General features: G+C 32.7%; 1 protein-coding gene and 1 long non-coding RNA gene across 6 annotated transcripts in view; one reads left to right on the forward strand and one right to left on the reverse strand.

The window, feature by feature from the left end:
• Positions 1-23,620, forward strand: part of GRIK2 (glutamate ionotropic receptor kainate type subunit 2) — a 357,572-nt gene that overhangs the window by 204,557 nt on the left and 129,395 nt on the right. For all 5 annotated transcript variants that reach the window (XM_064412796.1, XM_064412799.1, XM_064412798.1 and 2 more), the window contains 2 exons: positions 982-1,188; positions 16,114-16,337. In XM_064412796.1, coding sequence (XP_064268866.1) covers positions 982-1,188; positions 16,114-16,337 — 431 coding nt within the window. The remainder of the gene's footprint in view (positions 1-981; positions 1,189-16,113; positions 16,338-23,620) is intronic.
• LOC135296439 (uncharacterized) overlaps positions 16,544-23,620 on the reverse strand; it is a 55,924-nt gene continuing 48,847 nt past the window's right edge. The window contains exons 4-5 of the long non-coding RNA XR_010358551.1: positions 21,451-21,628; positions 16,544-17,410 (exon numbers count right to left, since the gene is read on the reverse strand). This is a non-coding gene — a long non-coding RNA (uncharacterized LOC135296439). The remainder of the gene's footprint in view (positions 17,411-21,450; positions 21,629-23,620) is intronic.

Below are 23,620 nucleotides of genomic sequence, written 5' to 3' on the forward strand. Positions count from 1 at the left end.
TTTTTAATTATAAAAAAATGAAAAGGGTCTCTCCCAAAAGTGAGTGAAAACCAAGTTGCATGTTTAACCTAACAAATACAGCTTGAATATTGGTTCCATATTACAGTGGAAAACTACCAATTGTTTTTTGTATTTTTCCCTTTAATTTTCTGTTTGAGAAAGGCCACCCTATACTGAGAAACAGATGTAAAAATACTGTTTTGCAAATTGTAAATTTTCTTCCTCTAATTATGATATTTCTGCCAATCATTTTAATTTGTTTGCTGTCTGTTTGCACACCACTTAATGCAAAAAGTATTACGTTGTAATTTGATTTAAACATTAGAAGATAAATGCTTAAAGAAATTTAATTCAGTTTTCATGGAATGTCTATCTTAGAACTTTTTGAGTAAAGGTTCTCAGGTTTTGCTGCAGTCTTGTAAATGGCAGCCTATAACTTGAGGCAATAAAGTAGGTGCTTTCACTGACTTTTTCCTTCCCATGTGAGTTTTTTATACTTTGCCTAAGAAAGCATTGAGAAAACAGTTTAAATACTTATATAAATAAAAGTGTAAAATCTAATACCTAAAATATTTGATGGATTCTTGGAGTTTTAATGAAAGTTTTTGCACATTGTTTCTGCATTTTAAAAGGCTTACATTGTCCATCCAAACAGTACACTTTATGTTACTGTATTATGCAAATAGTTAAGGAGCACATTTAAATTTAGTGTGTATATGCATTCCTTGAAGATATGTCTACAGTGTTGAGAGTGTAATTGTAAAAAAAATAAAAGACAAAGTTAATCTTTGAAAACATATGAAGACTTCAGACACACACAGCCAAAGCCAAAAAGATTCTGGTTTTCGTATTATTTTGTTGTACAGGGAGTGATGTCATGAGTGTATGCATATGTAAGCACATGAGTGTCTACTACTAAAGGCAAAAATGAGAAGAAAGTTGTGGGGGCACTCATTATCCATTCTGTCTTGATTCTTACAGGAAGAGCCGTATGTTATGTTCAAGAAGTCTGACAAACCCTTGTATGGAAATGATCGTTTTGAAGGTTATTGCATTGACCTCCTCAGGGAGCTGTCTACTATCCTTGGATTTTCCTATGAGATTAGACTGGTGGAAGATGGAAAATATGGAGCCCAAGAAGATGCCAGTGGACAGTGGAATGGAATGGTTCGTGAATTAATTGATCACGTAAGTCAACTTTTACAGGCTTTCAAATATGCATTTAGATTTCAAACCTTTCTATAAAAATTGTAAAACTTTTATGATACTTCCATTTGAATACCACTGTTTTCAAAAGGCACATGTTTTAAGAATTGATGCAAGTAGATTGGTATCCATTATTTTTTTAGTGTAGAATTTGTAAAATAAAGCATCTCTGTTTTGCCCATTGGTAGTGTTTGTTTTGGTTTAGCTTTTCCATAGCGTATGTCTAAGTCAAGATATGAAATACAGAGTACTCAGAATTTATTTCTGAGAACATATATAAGAGGTCTTATAACAAAATTTTGTTTTATAACAAAATTTGCTACAGCAATACGAGTTAGGTCTCATTTTCTGATGGTGGATCTGAGATTTTGTCTTAGAGAAATTTCTCTGTGTATAGTGCAAACACACACATCATTTGATATTCATCTTTCTTGAAATTTTAACAGGAAGTAAGATGAAAATGTCAACATATACTGATATAATAAAGCAATGTCACACCAGATACCATTACAATTGAATGTAAGTGATTAAGGAAGGTATTACTTCAGGTTCTTCAAAAAATGCTTTCTCAGTTGGTCATGCCAGTTGAATTCAGTCTCTTATAAAAAATTTCATAAATTTAAAAATTATGTCATTGTTCCTTTCTGCACTTATTGGGTGAATTTCTTGATAGCATTTGCTCTATAGACATGAGGTCAAAGATTGAGATGAAACATGTTCTGCACATCACTGTCATTTCAAATAGATAGAAGACTAGTTACTTCAAGTGGAACCTCTTAATGATGGCAAAAAACTGCATGAATCACTTGAAAAAAAAATTTACTTACCTTGTTTCAATTTGCTCTAAAATTTCAGCAGATGGGCTGAAACGTGGTAATCAAATTATTCATATTTACTAGGGTTGTGTTTCATGCTTTTCTAGTAAATGATAATCTGGTATTGGTGTTGCAACAGATGTTGAGTATGCCTGGCTTCACACATTTAAGAAGAATGTGTGGGACTATTATAGTTATGTTATCTTTAAATGTGTGTATTTATAATACCTAGTACACACACACACATAGAAAGCAAACTTATTTAGCTGGACTCTCTGTCCGTCTCTATAAATGTGCATTTTTACACATGAATAAGTGCATAGGCCTGTTAAACTATTAGATTTGATGCTTGTTAGGTAACATCCTCATCTGGAACTATTTTCCCATGATTGAGGTAGATATTGTGAAAGTATTTATTCAGAAGCAAATATAAATCACAGTTTTATACACTTTCTATTATTCAGCCTTAAAACATTCTTATGAAAACTCTAGTATGGCCTCCTAAGCTTTGCACTAAGACAATCTTGAAATAAAATGCATTTGAACAAGTTGCAGAAGTGTCAGAAACAGTAGCTCTCCCCATCTTTCCTCTTCATAACACAAAATGAAAGATGTTGTCTTTTCCCATAAATAATATACAACTAAACACAGATTAAAATTTATTTTCATTTATTTCTCTTTGTTCTATTCAAATTATTTTACTTAGGACTCAGAAAAGTTTAGAGACTGTGTTAGTACACATGGAAAATGTAGTCCAGCTACCTAATCTGGACCATAATTTTCACTAGTCTCTCTCAATTTAAAAATTTTTGCTTTAAATTTTTCTCCAGTTTTATCAATTCTTACTTTATAATCTATTTGAATGCATGCAATCTATTTGAATATATGCAATTTATTTACATGTGTGTTATTAGTAAAATTAGGTGCATTTTACTAGCAAGCAACACTTCAGACCTCAAAAGTGAAGCCAAAGAATTTAGTGAGGAATTCCAGACAGGCAGTTACCACACTGGGTGTTTCCATATGGTTAGTACTTCACATGTTCCATTTGATTCCAAGCCCTTCTTTTCCCTTAGGGAATATTTTTAGATTGTTGTAAAGGTTTTCTTTCCCATAAAGTAATTTAATAAACTCAATTTGTTTATTTTTGAAAGGTTAAATGATTCTATATTTTTCAGGGAGAGTTTCTAATTAAAATAGACTACAGAATAAAGATGGCTCTTAAAGTTGCTGTAGCACTTAAATCTATTGAAAAATGGTTTTAGAAATTTTTTTTTGTTGTTTTATCTGTCAGTTAAGTTCAGAGAGAAAGGTCACTGTGTTGTAGTATATATGTTTACAAGGGTAACATGTAAAATGCATAATCAGTGAATAAATGAAATGGATAATTTTGGTATATTGTATGTGTAGAAAGGAAAATGCACCAGTTATATAAAAGATTAAAAGTACCAAATAAATCTAAGATTTAAGTAAACTGTTGAAATCAGGATTTAGTCACTTTGCATAATTGCTGGGCCTCAAAAATCTAAATAAAATAAAGATAATGCTATCTGAGTTAAACTTAACCTATCATGTCAGTCTCAGGATTTAAATTTTATAGTATGAACAAAGACTGAAGTGTTTCCATCAGGCTCTGTTTGTTTTCAATCTCCTTTCTCAGAGCTTGCTCATGTTTCTTCTTTCCTTGACTGTTTTACTTAGAGTTCACACCTGCATTCTTATATCAGTCTCCAAGCAATAAGTAGTTTCTTTTTGAATTGTGGTAAATACTGTCAGTGAAAATTATATAGTGATTCCTTCCCTTTGAAAACTGACAATGAATTCTTGTTGGGAAAAACACAGTGGTGTCTAGAGTTGCAAATGTAAGACAAATATTTGCTAGGACAGCAAATACAGATGACATTTCTCTATGAATAAATTTGGAATTTAATTTCTCCATTTAAATACTCTGATTTCTTTGCCACAATTTTTCATTGAGTATTTTACCCTCTTCTCAAGTTAGTTCAACATATGAGTGTCACATAATTAAGGGAGGAGGAGCTAAGTTCCAGGTATCTCCATTCTTTATGAATGAATTCTTCATTAAAAAATATTCTTTCTTGCTACCTTTGGTCTAAAAAGTTTATGAAAGGACAGATTTATTGAATAGGTTTCAAACTGAATCATAAATTCTGGAGATTTTCAGATTGTTCTTAAGTGCTAAAAGTTGTCATGTCACTATGTTATATTGCATGCGACATGTAGTTTAAGCATGTAAGTTATATTTCAATATAGCTAGCACAGACAGAATCAAAATATGTTATTTTATTTTTAGAAAATTACTCATTCTACTTTACAGATCCAAGAGTACTTAAAAAAATTCTTAACATTGGGTTCCAAAACAGTTAAAAAATACTATTTTATACTTTGATAGAGCTATAAATGAAAAATCCAGAGGGAAATAATTTTTTATTACATGTACATGATTAAAAATAACTATTTTTGAAGGGTTCTTTGAATGATTCTTCTGCAGCACAAAGCTTATGCATTACAAATACACTTCAAGGCTTACAGATCTTTTATGATTCATATATAATTACAGAAAAGGTCCAATTTTTAGATCATGATCTTTGATCACATATGAGGATTAAATCAGAATTTTTTTTGTCTCTAAGAATAGGATTTTCAGCTTGGAGGAATTTTACACAGTCGAATCTTTAGAAAGATCTTTTGAGTTTGAGTTAACTTTAGACATAACAATTTTTGCTTCACTATATTTTGAATTTTTCATAATCAATATCAATTTTTCAAATAAATACACATCAAATACTTATATTTGTAAAAATAATAGTAGTTTTCATTCATTTAATAACATCATAGATGTTTATATAATTGGTTTAAATATTTTTAGTGATTTTTTCCTCCAATAACCTCTTGGTTTCTTTCTCTTATTTTAAATTAAGGTCCTTATGGTCTTGAACACTTATAGCCAAACCATTTGTATTATTGTGTAGAAGTGGAAAAAACCCCTTGTAATAACTGATTGTGTTGATGTTTAGCTCCTTTTTGAGACATTGAAATTTTACTTTCTTCCATCTTTTCTTTTTTTGCTTTCTTCTGTCACGAATGTAATTTCATCATGTTGTTTGGACTCTACCCCTTTTCTTAATACTTATAGGAAACCCTACCATATAGAGACTCCTAAGGAAAGGCTACAGAACATCTTTTCCCTCTTTTTTTGTAATTTTCATGCAAAAGGTCTGACAGTTGAGATTTTCAATAAAATGGAGGAAAATTTAGCTGTGGCTTTTTTAATTAGTGAAAATCTCAGGAGACTTGATGTAATAGGTAATTAGAGAATCTTTAGAGGAGGGAGGAAGGAAGGAAGGGAGGGAGGGAGGAAAGGAGGAAGTGTCGGAAGGAAGTGTCGGAAGGAAGGAAGTGGTGAAAGGAAGGAAGGAAGTGGCGGAAGGAAGTGGCGGAAGGAAGGGCAATGTTTCTCTTTTCATCGTTATTAAATTGTCTCAACAGTAGCATCGGTTGACTGTTAGTGCTCTTTAGAGCACTATGTCAGCTTCATGGCTTCCTGATTTTATTTGTGGAACTAGAATCTACAACTGCATCTCAGGTGTCATATGATGAAAATTTCACTCATGCTAAAGGTTTTCGATATATTAAAAAAATTATCTCTGATGCTTTGATGGGTAATAGACCATAAATAACAGTATTTTGCCAAGTCTGCAGCTCAGCTATTGATGCTTGAACCAGCAACTCTGGTGAATATACATAGATGGTAACCTGAATGACTACTGATTTCCACTAACCCCGTTTTAATGTTGTTTTTATAGTATCTTGAAATTTTATTTTTATTTTCTCTCCTAAAAAAATAAGACACAATTCACTTTTTCCTGTTCTCTCCATAAAACAAAATAAAATAATGTATAACAAAATAAATGCTGCTGTTTTGCTTCAGTTTTATTTTCCTTATTTGTTTGTATTTTCAGCTTTTTTATATTTTGCTTATAATTTATCTCTTTCCCCATTTTTATGTTTAGATATTTGAAAGCCATCTCTTACAAGTGCATTTTTATCCTTGGTATTTATTTATTTACCTTGTAGATTAAGCATTATTATTCCATGCTGAAGCTCTCTTCTCTGAATTTCCAGTAATCATTATTAGTTACATTAATGTAACTAATGTTGGAAGTCCAGCACAACTGTCTCTTTAAATAAAGCTGCTAATTTGCATTATTCAGTATTCAAAAATATATTCCAACTTCTTCCAGTTGTTCTGTATTATGACATAGCACCCATGAATATTTAACTGTTAAGTGCCTGTAACATACCTTACATACATCCATATGTGATTTTGCTGTTTTAAGTATTCATACTGGCTTCCAGTTTTATTGTTTGCATGTTTTCTTTCCTCATTAAAGTAGCATTTCATTTCTGTGTGAAACATGTCCTGGGGTCATAGGATAATTTCTTATGATAATTTGTAATATGTCAGAAAATATCACTTGTCCTTTTAGTGCTTTTCAGTCTAATTGCTAATTCATTAATCCACAATTTCAAGTGCTTTGACCTTTTATTTCCAAAGTAATTTGTCTCACACTGGATAAGCATCAGTGTGTCCCTGACAAGCAACTAGTCATATCTCATCTGTTGCTTGAGATCCTGTTTTTCACTTAAAGCAAACTGTATATATTCATAGACTCACAAAACCTCTCTTTAAATATTTTTCATGTCTGAATTTATCAACGTAATTCAAATATGCAATACTATGCACCTTCTGTTTCTTTTTTGTTTATTTGTTTGTTTTCAAATACAGGATCAAAGAGATGGTTTTCTACATGACAATACAATTTAATTTCAAACCAACAGCTAAACATTCATCTCTATGCTCACAAGTCGACAGTTTTCATGGCTACTTTGTCACTCTCAAATAAAGGTTATATATGACATTCCATGAAAAATGTCCAAATAGATCGTAACTCAGCAAAAGTTATGCAGAAAGTAAACTTCAGGTAAAGATGCATAAATCTACAAAAAATTCCAGAGAAATGTGAAAAAAACCCCAAACCAGTAATCTAATATGCCAAAGAAATACTTATCCAGAAATTTAGATCAAAATGGCAAAATTATGTATTAATTCAGTAAGGAACATATGTATGCATATACGACTTTCCTATTAAATTATTACTGATTTCAAGTACAGGACAGATGAAGATGCACTTTCCAATACAACAACAGTTTTAAGTGAGCAGTTTGTTTTCCAAAGAACAAAGAATTTTCAGACACTCTGCACTTAGTAAAGCAAGGCCCAGCAAAATTTCTAATAATGCAGTCAGGCATAGAGAATAACAAATTATTAACATTTTTTCTAGAGGGTTCTAAATGTTAAATCAGTATTTTTTGAGCTAATAATGTCCTATGCACCCTAAAGAAACTGGATGAAAAATTTTAACTACATTCTCAGTAGTTAAGGTGGCAGGGGACTTTGACAGTAGGGGTCTTGAAAGTGCTCTGAGACGTATGAATTTTTTTCTGGAGGTCTGTACTCCAGGGATAGTTTATTTGAAATTTCTTGACACTAAGAGTAAGTGAATATTGTTTTCTTGTCTGTTTAGCTGCCATATGACTATGTATTGTTCTTTTACAGTTAGTATGTTATGGACATCCCTTGCTAATGCACTTGGGTTTATATAATGATTAGGTTTCAGTTACAGAGAAATATTGTACAGCAAATAGTTGTAATTAACTTTCACCATGCTGCCAGAAAAGTGAATCATACCCAATCAAGGAAGTGGCATTAAGTTTTTCAAATGAAATGCCAGACAATAATTCTTTAGCTCAGGTATTATCTGTGCTTACAGTAATGATTATGAATTGATTTTATACAGGGTTAGGGCTGAAAAAATTACATTTTTCATATCCTCATACCTTTATCTGATCTTTTACTTTTGTTGCTATAATGATAGTAAAGAATGGTAGAAAATAACATTGGGATCTTTATTTTGATGTGTATGCCTGCTGAAGTGAAGTACATGAGAAAAATAGAATTCTCTAATAACAGAGTTGATTTCCATTGGGGCTTATCCATTTTATTAGGGATTATTAATAATGAGCCAATTTGTCTTTTACTCATCTCCAAAGAATTTCAACGTATCTCAAAGTGAACGTTTCACGAAGGATAGAGAGGAGAGGCTGTGGAAACCTTGAGTATGTCAATTTTCATGGAAACATCAATTTGGTAAAATAATTTCAGGATATGCTTGTGGGAGATGTGTTTCTGGGAATGATGACTGAAACAAGTCACCCATACTATTTGGGAAACTGGAAAGTAATCAAGTCTGATCTGTTATTCTCAGGGCAACAGGATTATTCCAGGAAGGAGCAATGACATGTTTCTGTGATGGCTTTTTCTAACTGAAGTATTTTCTTTGTTATTACACTATACCAATAATATAAGTGTAGATCTGGTGTTTTGTTTTTACATTTTGGAATTATGAAACACTACGATATTTCATTAGACCTTTTGAGGACCAGAAGGATTACTTTCAACCTAACGTGAAGATCATAAAACATGGGAGTGACAGGACTGAAAGTTGCACATGATATTTGAAATAGCTCAATTATTTTTCTATCCAGAAAACCTAAGTTTAATTAGAGAGTTCCTGCTGGTTTAGTACTATCTTTCTCAGCACACTGAAAATAATTCAGTTGTTTACGAAAATTATACAAATATCAAATAGAGTTAAAAAAAGACAGTGGGTGCAGCCTTAAATAAGTCCAAAATACATGAAATGAAACTGATTATATGTGTCTTTGGAAGAAAATCATGTTACTTCTGTTTTTCACTTGATATTTGATAGACTTTTCTAAAAGGACCTTTTTTTATTATTGTTTATCATAATGATCAATTTTAGTTAAGTCTAAGACCCTGGAACCTAATGATTAAATGAGAATTCCAAGAGGTTGATTTTGTCCATATTAATAAGTTTTATTCTATTAATTAATTAAACTGATGAAATTATAGCTTTCAAAAATTGTTAATTGAGAACTGGTAGTCAATAAGAGGTGGCTTATTCTGCAGTGATCTACTTCCATCCAGATTATGTGCAAAAATGTTATTTGATTGCTTTGTGATAAATTGCAGTTGACAATACACAAAAATGGGATTCAGTCAAATTTGAAACAAGTCAAAATTTATTGTGTGATGAAATGAGTTCACCTAAATAATTTGAAAAAACCCCATCCATCTAAGAACAGAAATTATGCAAAAAATAAAAGATCTAAGAATTTTTTTGTCCTGAGTGCAGTAACTGAAATTCTAGGTGACAGCTGGTTAGCAGCTGGGAAAAATCCCAACACTTTCAGGAAGTTGCAGTAAATCTGGAAACGATACCAATAAAAATGTTTTCTACAAAAAAGGAATCAATGTTACCTGTGTACTTTATTTCAAGAAGGTGTATTTCAGCATGGTGTCTAATAAATTTAATGTTTCTTAAACATTTCTAGTACAAAAATATAATGTTAGAAAGAGTGTGTAAAACAGCAAGGAAGAAATGAAACATTTTATTGTAACTACTCTAATTTTAATTTTTTTTTCTTAATGGGGGAGTCTCCCTTTCCTGAATTCTGAGCCACAGTATTACGCAGTCTTGTAAATTTCTTTGACAATTTCCTCTTTCTGAGGGTATGTGAATCCTGCTCTTCTAACAATTAGAAGAAACCTTTTCCACAACATTCCTGAAATGAAGTGCTAAAAACTTTTTTTTACTATTGAAATGAATAGTCACCCATCTTCCTGCTTAATATAGTTTCATGGTCTACTGCCTCCTTTTACATATAGGTTGCTTACCTGTTGATTAGACTGAAGTTGGTTCAAAATACTTTAGTGAAAGTATTTTGATTATAAATCAACAGACAGAAACTATATCTGTCTTTAATGAGTACTCATATTACATCTATTCAGCTATTAAATCTATCCATACTGGCATAGGCAAATGGGAATTGAGTAGCATAACCCTGAATAAGAGGAAATAATGTAAATTAACTAATTAGAGAGTTACTGCTGGTTTAGTACTATCATTTTTCCTCGACTAAACATTTATCTAATAACAAAGGAGCAAACAGAAAACAATACCAAAAGTCAGTTCTAGACAATGCTGTGTTGATCAAAACATATGCTTTATCTTATTTAAGTCACTGAAGGAAGGATTCCATGCATTCCATACATTCCATTTTTGTCTAGTTGAATTCATATCGAAAGCTGTGTTTATGGTAGTGGACAGAATGCAAATTTCCTCTACAAAACCTTTTGCCTTAAAAAAAAATCTACCTCTAGGTGAATCATCCTGTTGGTTTCTAGATCAGGATCCTCTAAAAGGAGAGTAGACGAAAATGCCATTAGTTACCACTGCTGTTCAAGACTTTGCCAAGAAAAGAATTAACCACGCTGACACAAGAGGTTCTAAAGTAATGAAATCACTGTGTAATATTACTGTTAATGAAATGAATTTGTGTAAGCCTCCTGTCTTCCAGTGACTTCTTGTTGCTGAAAAAATTCTGAGAAGCATCTCAGCAGTTACAAACATACGTGTTAGGTGAGCCAGTATCTATTGAACTGTCTTCATATGTCACTTTCTTATGTTAAAGTACTTTATTATGTTAATAAAGTAGCACTTGCTGTTCCATCTATAAGGGATATTGTTAGCAATTTAGTTTAAATTATACCAATCAGGATCCCACAAATAAGAAGTTATGACATCTAAATTCAGCTATCAAATCTGGATTTTATTTTTTTTTTTACTTGCTGGTATATAACTCACATTTGGCAAAGGTAATAATTTCTAGCAGCAGCTTTCCAGGACCTGTGAGGAGGTTATCAAGAAGTTCCGTCTGGGCTTTTCACAAAGGAGCTTGGCAGGAAGACCAAAGGCAACAAGCGTAAACTGAAAACCTCCAAGGGTGGAAATTGCATAACCTCTCTAAACAGCCTGCTCCGCTGCTTGTCTGTAGAAACTTTTCACTATCTGGATAGACAAGCAGTGGACCAGCTTATCTGGAAATGTCATGTAGTTACCTTGCTTGGAGGTTTTCAACACTGACTGGGTAAAGTGCAGAGTAAACTGTCTCATCCATCCATGTAGATATTTTGAACAGAAAATTGCACTAGACACCTCCTGATCTCTCCCCACTTGAATTGTACTATGATGCTATGAAAGGTAGTAGAGAAACAATTTCTGTCAAAGTAATTTAAGTGGCTAGTTATATAATAAAAATAGTGATAAAGCCCTAATAAGTTCCTAGTGGTTTCAGAGGAAATGAGGATCTTGTGATAAGACTAAAAATTTCTTGTGGGGTATAAAATTTTCTATAACGTAGCAGCATGAACAAGGCAGTTTAGGATAGACTGTAAGCTTAAAAGCAAATTACAGGTCTTATCATTTCAAATCAGTGGCAGGGAAATGCACTTCTGTGAACAGGAATAATGCATAAGGTCTCTGTGCATTAGGAGTGTGTTAGACAGGTTTAAAGAATTGAAGCTGTGCTTTAGCCTTCCTCTTTTATCTTGGCGATGCATTTTCTCCAAAGGGAATGTAACTGAAATTCAACTCAGGTTAACAGTCTCAAAAATTTGGACTGAAGAAATTGACATATTGACTTAGGGTTTTAGGCTGAGGAAACATAGTGGATTAAACAAAAGCTTTATGAAGTTTTTCTTTTAAAAAAAAGGCAAGTTCCTTTATTTTCAAGAATAATTGCAGGCAATAAGTGCATTGCTACCTGTAGAGAAGTAAAACTACTTAAATGTCTTTTCAGTGTGTGTGTAGTTTTGTGTATATTATACAATTACAATATGATTGTACTGATTGACTGAATAAACAACTGAGAATCAATAGTGTATGATTCCCTTTGCATTTTTAGTATAAACACTAATGGTTGCTAAATCAATGCAAAATGTTAGGAGCAAAATTCTTACCGGAAGACTCTATTTACATTGTCTAAAATACTAAATTATTTTGGTGGAATATTGTGTAGTTGTAGTGCCTAATTAAAACTAGCTGTTAGCCATTTTATTGTTTCTGTGTCTAGATTGTATTTAAATTCTTCATTCTTTTGAACAAAATAGGTGAGACAAAAGCTTTTCATAAAACTATCAACAACAGAAAATTCAAGTTGTGTTTGTTTTACTTTCCCTGGTGTTATTAGTAGAAGCTATGAAATCTTTTCAAAATTCTATTTTCCCCAAAATTATTGTGATTGTTTCTCCAGGTTTTATAGAGTTAATTTTCATAGAAAAAGCACCAATTTCTGCAAATACCAAATTTCTGTGCATGCTATGGCCATACACTACTCAACATTAAAGTGCTGATTTCTTGCTAAAGTTATTTGTATCTGCAAGCATAGATTGAATTCAGTATAATTTTAAAAACTCTCATCTTAGAGGTTATGTGCTAAATTTCAGCCCTGTACAAATTAAAAAAAAATGTCTTCCCTTTTTCTCTTTGAATACTACTCGATGTAAAACAGTCACTGAACGAACTGTTTGGAAGTAAAATGTAAGGTAAGAAACAAAGGAGGATGACTTCAGCCTACCTTAGGCACTTCTGTCTCAGAAATAAATCAGGGTTACCTTGAGTTGTTGGTGAATGAGCATCCTACAACTGCATGTGGTAGCAAGACAGGAAAGCTTTGTCCCCACCTTGAACAAGTAGGTGTTAGGGTCAGGGTTATTCCCACCTGTAGGTATGGATGAGCTTCTGGTACTTTGAAGGGATGCTTTGCTGACTTACTGTTATGATCAAGGGGGTGCTTCATTGCTCTGGTTTGGTCCAGGTTTATCAGGAACTCCTGAGTTACTGAGGGATGGTGTGGGACAGGAAGGGAGAGTATGCACAACTACAGCTTATTATCTGCAGTGCAGTCCTCTAGCACATCACAGACTGGGCTGCACAGCTCCTCCGTTTTGCTCAGGACCATGCCTTGTGTTGGAATGTCCTTGTCAGACTGTTTCTAATCACTATTGTAATCTTTAGTTAGTGCAGAATTTTTCTTTGTGGCAACTAGCTTACCTCACCAATCCTTGGATGCTGTCATAAAAATTTTTTTCATCTCAAGAAAGAGTTAAGTGCTATTATAGATTATGTTTTCAGATAGATAGACCTTTTATTCATTTAAAGAATAGAACCATGTATACCTTCATTATGAAAAATTGAATCATCGATCACTGCTGTGGAGACCCTGGTGGGTCATTCCCTGGTTTAGGGAGACACAAGAAGCTTCCCTCAAAAAACTTTTAGACTACATTGGCTCCTTCCCCGTATCCTATGTCTGTTCCTATGTCCCTGAGCCACTCCTCCCTATTCCCTGATTGGCCCTTATTTTGCATTGCCCTGAGACCAGGGTCAGCCCCCAGGCCCCTTGGCAGACAGAAGCTGAGACCCTCTGTGTGTGGGTTGAGACTTGATCATCTCACCATGTGGCTGAATAAAACATCTGTGGATATCATGCAAAGGTCCTTTTTGCTTCCTTACTCTGGACTTTACTAGCAATAATTCTGGCTTGCAACACACTTCCAAGTGAGTCAAATATTCTTTGTAATGGAACTTATCAAAAAGCCATGTTAGGATACACTAATTTGTTAATGTTGTTAAAAAAATACTAATTGATAAATACTTATTTTACACTCTTCCTCCCCTATTTGTCACTAGAAGTAATCTAAAGAGCATTCTCTTCCTTGTATGTCTTCATTATAGGTGAGTATAGGAGAAACTGGTACTGAACTTCTGGAAACTTGGCCCCTGATTTCTCATACTTACCAATAGTGCTCTTTTCAGAATGAAAGAATTGCCAGGAGAATTGAATTTTGCAGATAAAAGATATTAACAAAAGTTGCATGTGGTAGCATTGCATTTTGAAGTTAGTTATTTCCTCAGTTATTAACAATTCCAGATTTTTTTTTTTTTTTTTTGTTGCTCTTAGATGCTTAGTTTTTCTTATGGTGATATTCTAGTTCAAAAATATTCAAACAGAGTTACTCAGCTCTGAAGAGAATCTTGAGATGTCAAGTTATGTACATAAATTTTATATGAGTCCTCACAGGTAGGGATATCCATTCTATTCTATTCTATTCTATTCTATTCTATTCTATTCTATTCTATTCTATTCTATTCTATTCTATTCCATTCCATTCCATTCCATTCCATTCCATTCCATTCCATTCCATTCATCATATAAGACATACTATTTCTTGATCAGTTATTTTTCTAATTTCATCTGCAACTTGTCTCCACTAGAGATAGTTACAACCTATATACATTTGTATATCTTTTGTTTCCATCTAATGACCAAGGGTTTGATTTTCCATGGTATTTATTAAAAGAAATTATTTGTTATTCATTAAGGTTCTGTTAATATAATAAGACCAAAATTCACATCTACCAATAGCCTTCCAAAAGATCTAATTTATCTGTCTTTGTGAAGCTGCCTCTTCTGATAATTTCTAGTCAGTTGCCTTCAGACTCTTCAGTTAAGGTCTGCTACTTGCCTCACAAACTAATATTGGGTTTTTATGTTTTTTAAACTTCTATGTGTTGACCTATAACTTTTAATTCAAATTAGTTTAGTTTCTTACTTTACCGTTTACTTTCTACACCAGCTGGAATATCATCAATAGTATGCAATCTATAAAAAGTCATCCACTGTGGAATTAAGCCTTGCTGTTTTGATTAATATCTACAAATTCTTAATACCAATGGAAATGAAGTGCATGTAATTTTTTTGACCAGTAAACCCTACAAAATAAAATGAACAGTGCCAACAGAGTTTCACATTGTAACTGACTAGAGCATATCTAATTATATAAATGCTCATAACAAGACTAGACCATAGAAGAACTTTGTGTAAGGTGAGAAAATAAAACTTAGAGAGAACACCAAAATGTACATTGCATGGAAGTTTGAGTGTTACATGGTATACACAATATCAAATGAGTAAAAAGTACATAAGTGTATGAATTTATTTTATTTAGAATCATATCTCTGTATTTTAAACAGGCATTCTGAAAATGATATAATTTGCAGCTATGTTACTTGGATATATTACTTGGGTAACAGTACTCCATGGTAGCTATACCATTTCTGTCATTACATACCTATATTTTGATATGGTTTATAAAGAATACTTAGTTTACAGCTTTCCAGGTCTCGTACTATAACCTTTCTCACTCTGAAATTTCCTCTTGTGTTTGTATGCGTGTATGGTGCACACATACACATTCATACATGCACCGAAGTATTTCAAGAGCTGTTGACAGAGATTAAGAAGTAGATTCTGTAGATTTTTGTTCACTCTGATTTCCATTAAATTTTGATTAAAAGAGTAACATAGGCCATTTGCTAATCTCCTATGAATTATCCCTATAATAACTGAACCTAAATGTTAATTGGCAAAATGCATTCAATTGATGTTTTCATTTTAAGTAGTCCAGCTGATTAATAACTATCTGTAAGTTCTGCAGTGATTCCCACAAATGAATAAGGACAGTTGTACTTTGTTAGAACGTCCTCAGCAACCTTGCAGGTGTAGCACTTTCAATTTTAAACTGATCTTCATTTTGTACCATTTTTATCCTAAAATATGAAGAACTGCTTCCTGGTCCTTTCTCTGCACTTGTACTAGCATATTCACATCTGCTTCACAAATATATTTGCTTCTAAAGAACACAGTGAGGGAGTGACAAGACAAGACATATGTTGAAATGCGCAATTAATACAGTTTTTAAGTATGTGATAATGGATGTTCATGTCTTCTGCAAGATGCAATATTTTTCTTGTATCCCTATAGTAGTGCTTTTAATTTTTTATTTCTTAAATTTTTTAATTTTTTAATTTCAATTTTTCAAATGCAATGTCAGTTTAGCAAAGAGGAAGCAGAATAAATCTGTTTCCTTACTTATGGGGAGAAGAATTTTAAATTTCAGGAAACTTGGTACAAGAACAAACATCATCCATACTAAGTTTGTGTTTTGCATTATCTGATTGTCTGCTTCAGCCTGTTTCTTCTGACTTATGGCCTTTTTCTCTTTTTGTATTTCTGTCAACAGAAAGCTGACCTTGCAGTTGCACCATTGGCAATTACCTATGTTCGTGAGAAGGTCATCGACTTTTCCAAGCCCTTTATGACTCTTGGAATAAGTATTTTGTACCGCAAGCCCAATGGTACAAACCCGGGCGTCTTCTCCTTCCTGAATCCTCTCTCCCCTGATATCTGGATGTATATTCTGCTGGCTTACTTGGGTGTCAGTTGTGTGCTCTTTGTCATAGCCAGGTAACATGTCAACTTTTGTGATTTTTTTGGCAATTGTTACCATTTTTTTCTTACTAATAATTGTCAAAAGTCACAAAACTTTTCTTACTTTCATACTCATATATTTAAACTTCATGATTTACAGAAGAATAATGATGAGGGTTCTCACCATTAATATTCTCCACTGCCATACTAAGTCTCCAGTTTGTTACTGGACTTTTCCCCTAAGTCTTCAGTATGCTAGCTAGATTAGTTCCTTTATTTACAAGTATAGAGACACTAGAAAGTTTTTAAAATAGCTTTTCCCAATAAGACTGCATTTATAAACCCAGGGTTTGCATGTTTTTTTTGTTACACTGATTTGTTTTTATGCTGTGGTGCTCAGTCTCAATTTGAGTACTTAGCTGCCCATGCTAATTCTAGATGTCCAAACTGGACCTCTACCAGTTGTAACAGTTTGTGTATCTTTGAAGTAGGATAACAATATTTATTTTTAATTTTCTGCTAGTTGAAATCCCTGAGATACAGAATTTAAAGTCTCTGAGTGGAATGTTTTTGGAAGCTTAGTTGAGCTTTTAGAATTAAAGAACTTGATACATCAATTGTTAAATTATAAATTGATTTTATATATAGGGCTCACTTTTTTATCTGTTCTTTTTCAACCCAAATGAGCAGAAAACATCTTTTGTCAAAAAATCCCAATATATTTACCATTTTCGTCTTTACTCATTAGGGATGAATTCAGATGCTGGCATCAATGCAGACTTACATGTAGCTTTGGCGTTTGTCATGACAACAAAAGAAAAAGCTCAGAGCAGTGTATAAAATCTCTTTTCCCCTTCTAGTCACTTGCAATTTTTTTAAAAATCAAATGTACATTAAATATATTGCCTTTTATCTCTTTAATAAGATGGGGTCTTTTTGTTTGAGTTGATAATGAAATCTCACTTCAGTCCTGAGATTTCTGTGATTTCATGCTGTGGTTCACAGTAGAATCTTCATATATTTCTTTTTCTATTGTGCTGTATTTAGTATCAGGATTCTCCATCTCCCTTTGATACTCTCTGTTTCATTTTGGAGAAGTTGAATCATTCCTATATTAGGAAGAAGCAATATTTTTAGAAAGCAGTTTAAAGGTAATTTAACACCTGTAGATGAAGTACCTGCAGTATTGAAGTAATATAGATAAAACTGAAACATATTTTGTAATGAAAAACTTTACTGTGTATGTTTTTGAAAAGTCTGCTTTAAAGAGCCAGAGTTATGATAAAAGTTTCTTGAAAGACCCCTATTTTAGTGGACTATATAACCAGAGTATACAATCTTTTCTGAGGTGTACCAGAGACTGCAATAGTTTCTGAAGTGCTGTACAGATACCTCTGAAAGCACAGCCGAGCATAAATCACAACTGTTATCTTGTGAAATGCCTCATGTGAAATATTTATGCATATGTCTGAAAGTTTTAACCCTACTGTTATCACTGAAGGACATATTCAGCATGATGCACAGTGCTCTTGACAGGTAGCTCCCACAAATGTTAGTAGGATTGGTATGGCTGAGTTCCTACTTAGGCTTTGAGAATGTGCTTTGACATGTTTTTTAGGAAAGATGGATTTTCTTGAAGACTTTCTTTCTTTTTTTAAAAATTAAGCTATTTGGCCATTTCAGCTCACTAGCAGAATAAGAAGGAATATTTATTTTCATATAGAAACCCCAGATAATATAGACCAATAATGCTGACATTTTTTCCACTTTTTTATTTTTGTGACAAGCACCATAAATTCCTTATGCAATTGAAGGCATTATCTTAATTGTAAAGCAATACGGAAGTGGTTTTTGTACTGAGCAGAGAAGTTTTGTTTCTGTACAATTGTATAAGATGTCTTTTTTGCACATAAATTTATGCTAGCCTTCATATCTAGAGATTTTCAATACTTCTTAACTGATACAAACAAATATTGGTAAGGCATTTAGAAATAAAAGATGTAGGGTTATGTAAGACAATCTACAGATTTTATTCATAATGCAGAATGACTTAATAGTATGCAATAGCCTTTTGTATCATTATTGCTAGTAAAAGGAAACAGGTTTAAATTAAAATTTGAATTTCCTGCTGAATACTAAACAGAAACAAAGATCACTATTCAAAAGTTAAAGCCTGTTTGCAAACAATTCAAAAATTTTATCTGTCATGTAAAGAGAGATACTTTAAAGTGTCTTAGTGAAGTCAATTTGGCAGCATAGTGGTATGTATTTTCAGTACAGATTGTAGGTTAGGTATTGCACAGCTGATATCTTTTCCAGTCCTGGTGTCGTGAAACTCCTGGACTGCATGCCACTAGTTTAATAGGGTCTACCCAGAGTTTCTTATAAAGAAGATTTCTATTCCATAACAATCCTTTCATAATGGATGTTTAAATTAGCAGTGTTTCATAATAATTACTTTGTGTTTCATAATAAGGTGTGCCTTTGTTTGGAGCAGTGCTTAGTATGTCTTTTGTGATATAATGTTTTGTAATTACAGCTCATCAGAATGTTCAGTATAGAATATTTATTTTAAAGTTGAAACCTCCCATTTTTGTGTCAAAGGTTTTGTAGTGTTATTGTTTCAACATATCTTCCAAACAATGTTGACATGTAAGAGCTTGGTACATTGAAAATGGAAAGTACCATTTTATTGTGTCTCTTGGATCTCACTCATTAATTAGTGGTATTGTGATATTAAAGGAAAGATTAAGAAATTAGTAAAAGCTTCAAGAATCTTTAAGAATGAATTGTTTAAAATACTCCCATAGACAGAGAAATATAACATAAATCTATATCAGACCTTTTCTTAATTTGCAAGAGCACTGGCTTTTCCTTCCAATTTGAGAACGATATATAAAGAACTGTAATCTTCACACACACAACAAGACAAGAAACTAGGAAAGATTTATGTGTTAGCTGGAGGGCTTTTCTATTTCATTTTCCTCTTGTAGTTTCCCCCAAAAGACCGTTCTACTTTTGAACAGACAGATTCTGCATTGCACCTCTTAATCTTGTTTGTTGCTGTTGTTGAATCTCAGTAGTTAGGACGGTTAGTCTCTGAAAGTTCCTTGCTTTGTTGTACAGACTGATGAGTGATATATAAACCCGGTCTGCTTGACGCTAAGCTTATTCATTTTCTGTGAACTGAGAATTTCATATAGTATTTTTTCCTATTGTGGCAACAGTAATAGATCTTTCTGGTGCTAGATAGCATTGTCTTTTTGAGTCTGCTAGCAGTGTCTTGTGTCATCTGAAATCCTGCTGCATTCAAATACCATATCTTTATGCCTCTGCCTTTACTAGTTTCTTTGATTGAGAATATCAGTTAAATTCACAGTTTAGGTATGATTAGAAGGAAAACTAAAACCTCAGTAAAGCACACTAACTGTTTTTTGGACTTCTGTCAATTACACATTTTCTGATCTGTATAATCAAAAATCTCAATTAGTGGAATTACTTTTTATTTCTGTCTGTTGCTGCAAACCATTGTACCATTTCTAAGAAACATGCTGTTTTCTTACAGTGTTGTGTATCAACTTCATAGACACATGTTGTCCCTTCTTTTCCATCAGTCTATGTGCAAGAAAAAGATACTTCCTATTTTTGGCCTGCAAAATCTAATATATTGGTTAGTGGAGGATCCTTTCTTTTCCATGTAGGCTTTATGAAGAAAAGCAGTTTTATGCTTTGAAAAATGCTTAATGTGTTTTATTTACATAGGTCTTCCTATAAACTACTTTCAAAGTTAATCTTCAGCTGGGTTTTCTTATGATTATATTGCATTTTTGAGTCTCATGAATAATTTTAAACTTCCATGTTTCTTGTATCTTTTCTGAAAACATAGATTGGAGACTAAATTCCTTAAATATTTTTATCAAATAATTTTATGCCTAATTTACTGAATTTCAAGTTATTCCCTGAACACTGATGTATTTCTCTGTGTAGTAAGGTCTTTTTGTTGCTATGGACATATCAGTCTGCCATAAAGAAATTTACTCTTAAGTGACCTATCTTCAAAACTGGAAGAGATACAGCTGCCTTAGTAAGGTACTTCCCTTTTACTGATCACATATGAAGCAGATAACCTATCCTGGAATAAATTGTACACTATTGAGCTCTTGTGCTTTTCACACTGAGCTGTCCAAAGTATCAGTGACTATTGTGGAAATATACATGAAACTGCCATAAATATTAATTTTGAATCATGGGTTGTCAATTTAAAGGGCTTTTTTGCCTTTACTTGTAACACATTTTTATGCCAGGACTTCCTGCCTTATCCTCCTTTTGGAATTATGCTATTCTACGTCTTCTAAGTCAAGCCCTTGTGCTGCTTCCAGCTGCCAAAGCATTTGTTATCACCTATTTTTCCATTTCCTTGTAAGCACTGATTAGAGCACAATGAACATTGCCTCATCAACAGACTATATTTTTCTCTTACCAACTGGAATAAAGCATAATTAAATAAGACAAGTCCTAAAAAGTCCCCACACATTTATCTTACTCTTTTCTCTGTGAAAAAGCTTGGGAATAGCCTGCTGTTTCAGACTGTAACAGATGCCTGGGAAATAAGTCTCTCTGGAGTGCATGTATATCCTTTTACATCTCATCTGTCTTCATTTTTATTTTATATTTTTGATCAGCTGATTTCTGTCCTTAACCTTGCTTGACTGATTTTGAAACTACTTCTTAAAACTATCTTGATGGAAAGGAATGAATGAGAGAATGAGAGAAAACTATTATTCCAGTTACTATGGAGCTCTGGTTCCTAAATTACTATGTTGATAATTAACCAAGTTGGAACTTAACATATTTGGCCTTTACTCTTAAAAAACTTTCTTTCTATGAGAATTTTATCTCCTCAAGTCTCCCTAGAGAACTACAGCATATGCTATGAGGTGTTTTCAGGAATAGGTTCATCATCCTATAGGGCAATGTCAACACTGAAATCTGCTTCTCTTACAGAGTTTTAAGATAGTTTTGGCTCAATTGCAGTGCAAAGTATTAATTTTTCCTCTGTTGTAATGCAAGTATAATGCAGTTGTCACTCTGCTATAAAATGCTGTACTAGTAGACAAGGCTAAAAGTATGCCAAAAATTACACACTTACCAAAACTGTTCCACAAAAATGATTTCAAAATCAGAAAATTTTATTTCTTTGAAATCAAGTTGCACCTCATGACCCTTAGCTGATTGCTTCCAAAATATTCCGTATAGTCTGCTTCTTTTAATATAATTTTGTTTCTGGTTGAAAAACAAATCCTTGCCAATGCCAAAGGTCATCCTTACTGTGAAAAAAAAAAAAAAAGAAATTAACTGTGCCAGCCTCTGGAATACTGAGATTTTTTTTTGTCAAGTGTACCTTGTCACACAGATTGCATAACAAGAATTTTTCTCTATCTTTGATGTCTTTTTAAGCTTTTTTTTATTAATTGATATATTTGTGTAGCTATACCAAGAAATCCTTTGTGAGAATGTTCTAGAAAACTTACTTGATGAACTAAATTTCTTCTCCTTTACATAAGAACTGAGAAATTTTAATTTTAGAATTCCAACATTTAAATTAATTTTCAATAAATGAGGTAATATAAAGAAGACACAGCAGTTATATCTTATATCTTAATTTATTGCACTCATAAGCAAATTATTAAGAACTTTTTTTTTTACTTAGTCTATCCCACTAAATGGTATAATGATGAAATTGTACAGTAATCTTATCTGGACAGCAGTCACTGGAAATTTTGTGATCAAGACTTGTCCATGTTATTTTAAATATGCTCAGATACTTCTAAGTAAGATTTAAATTGGTTAAATAGTTTATTGTGCCATATGCCATTTATATTAGCATAAATCTATAATTAGTATCAGTATTTGAGTAATTAAGTAATTTTCTGTGGCTGGCACACAGAGCTGATGATTTGTCTTGTTTCTATATACAAACTGCAAAAAAAATGGACTTATAGTTCATTCTCATCGTCATCATCTAGGTTGTGTAATTATTTTGAGAAATCATGATTTAGATCACCATCAGTGCTATAAAATCTAAATGTTTTGTATGAGGATACATGGCTTAAAGTAGGACATGTATAGCAATGAGTTAAGCAACAATCTCTCACTTTGCCTTTTGACACTTGGAAGAATGCTTTGATCTCTCTGACTCCTCCAGAAGAAATTTAATGTTAGTTTATGGAATTTATAGTTTATAAATAAGCAACCCAGTATGGATTCCTCATCCTAACCCCTCAAGGTTTGCTTGAACCACTTCTGAATGCTTCCAATCTCCTTCCACTGTTCAAGAAGAGACAAGATTTCCAGGAGTCTACACACAATGACAACATCTACATAATAACCTCTATTATGATACTATTAGAGATCACAATAAGAGAAAACTTTTTTTTTAAACTTCTTAGCATATATGTCTTCCATACCTTTTAGGGGTAAAAATCCCCAGTTCTCTAATTCCTTGCTATATTGGTGGTAGGTTAATCTGAAATCCCAGTTACTACTTGCTGTGCATCAAAGCTATGAAGAAACCACTGCCAACAAAATAACTGAAAAGACTTTACTGAGGTTGGCTGAAAAAAAATCATAACCAACTGCTTTAGCAGTCCAACAGAAAATATATTACTCCTCATTGGCTAAATCTTTATATGCATGTTCAAGAAGAAAATGTATTCAATTGAGTAAATTCTGGATTTCTATGTGAAAAAACTGATTTTTTTTTTCTGCTCTCATGATGTAGTTATTTTAGGAAAGCAGTATGTTTGGTGACTTCTGCCTATGAAAGCACCTTGTAATATGTATTTTTTTTGTCCAGCTGCTTCACCAATATGTAAATTCTTGTTCCTTTGTAGATTACCCTAATCAGATTTTATTTTATTTGTTAAAGACAAGTATAGAAGTATCTTAATGATGCTGTCTAGAATTGAATATGGCCTAGAAACTCCATCCTTTCTGTTATTTTTTTTCTCATTATTCTGGAAGACATCACAAGGGTCTAGAATTCATTACTAATTACCCAAGAACCCAGGTGTTTTTAAACCTGCACTGAATTTTAGCTCTGTTCATTCTTAAGGAATTTTGGGTCTCTTACTACCAGCAACTCAATCTCTTAATTCTCAGACACACATTATTTAAGTACACATTCTAACTTAACTTTTACAACTCCCTACATGGAGGTGTTGCATATTTTAAAACATATATTTCCTCTCCATATTGATAGAACATTGCTATGCTAAGTCTTTCATAGAACTTGAGTGTATTTATGGAAAGGTGTTTCA

This window comes from Passer domesticus, chromosome 3 (genome assembly GCF_036417665.1).
Source record: "Passer domesticus isolate bPasDom1 chromosome 3, bPasDom1.hap1, whole genome shotgun sequence".
NCBI classification, from domain to species: Eukaryota; Metazoa; Chordata; class Aves; order Passeriformes; family Passeridae; genus Passer; species Passer domesticus.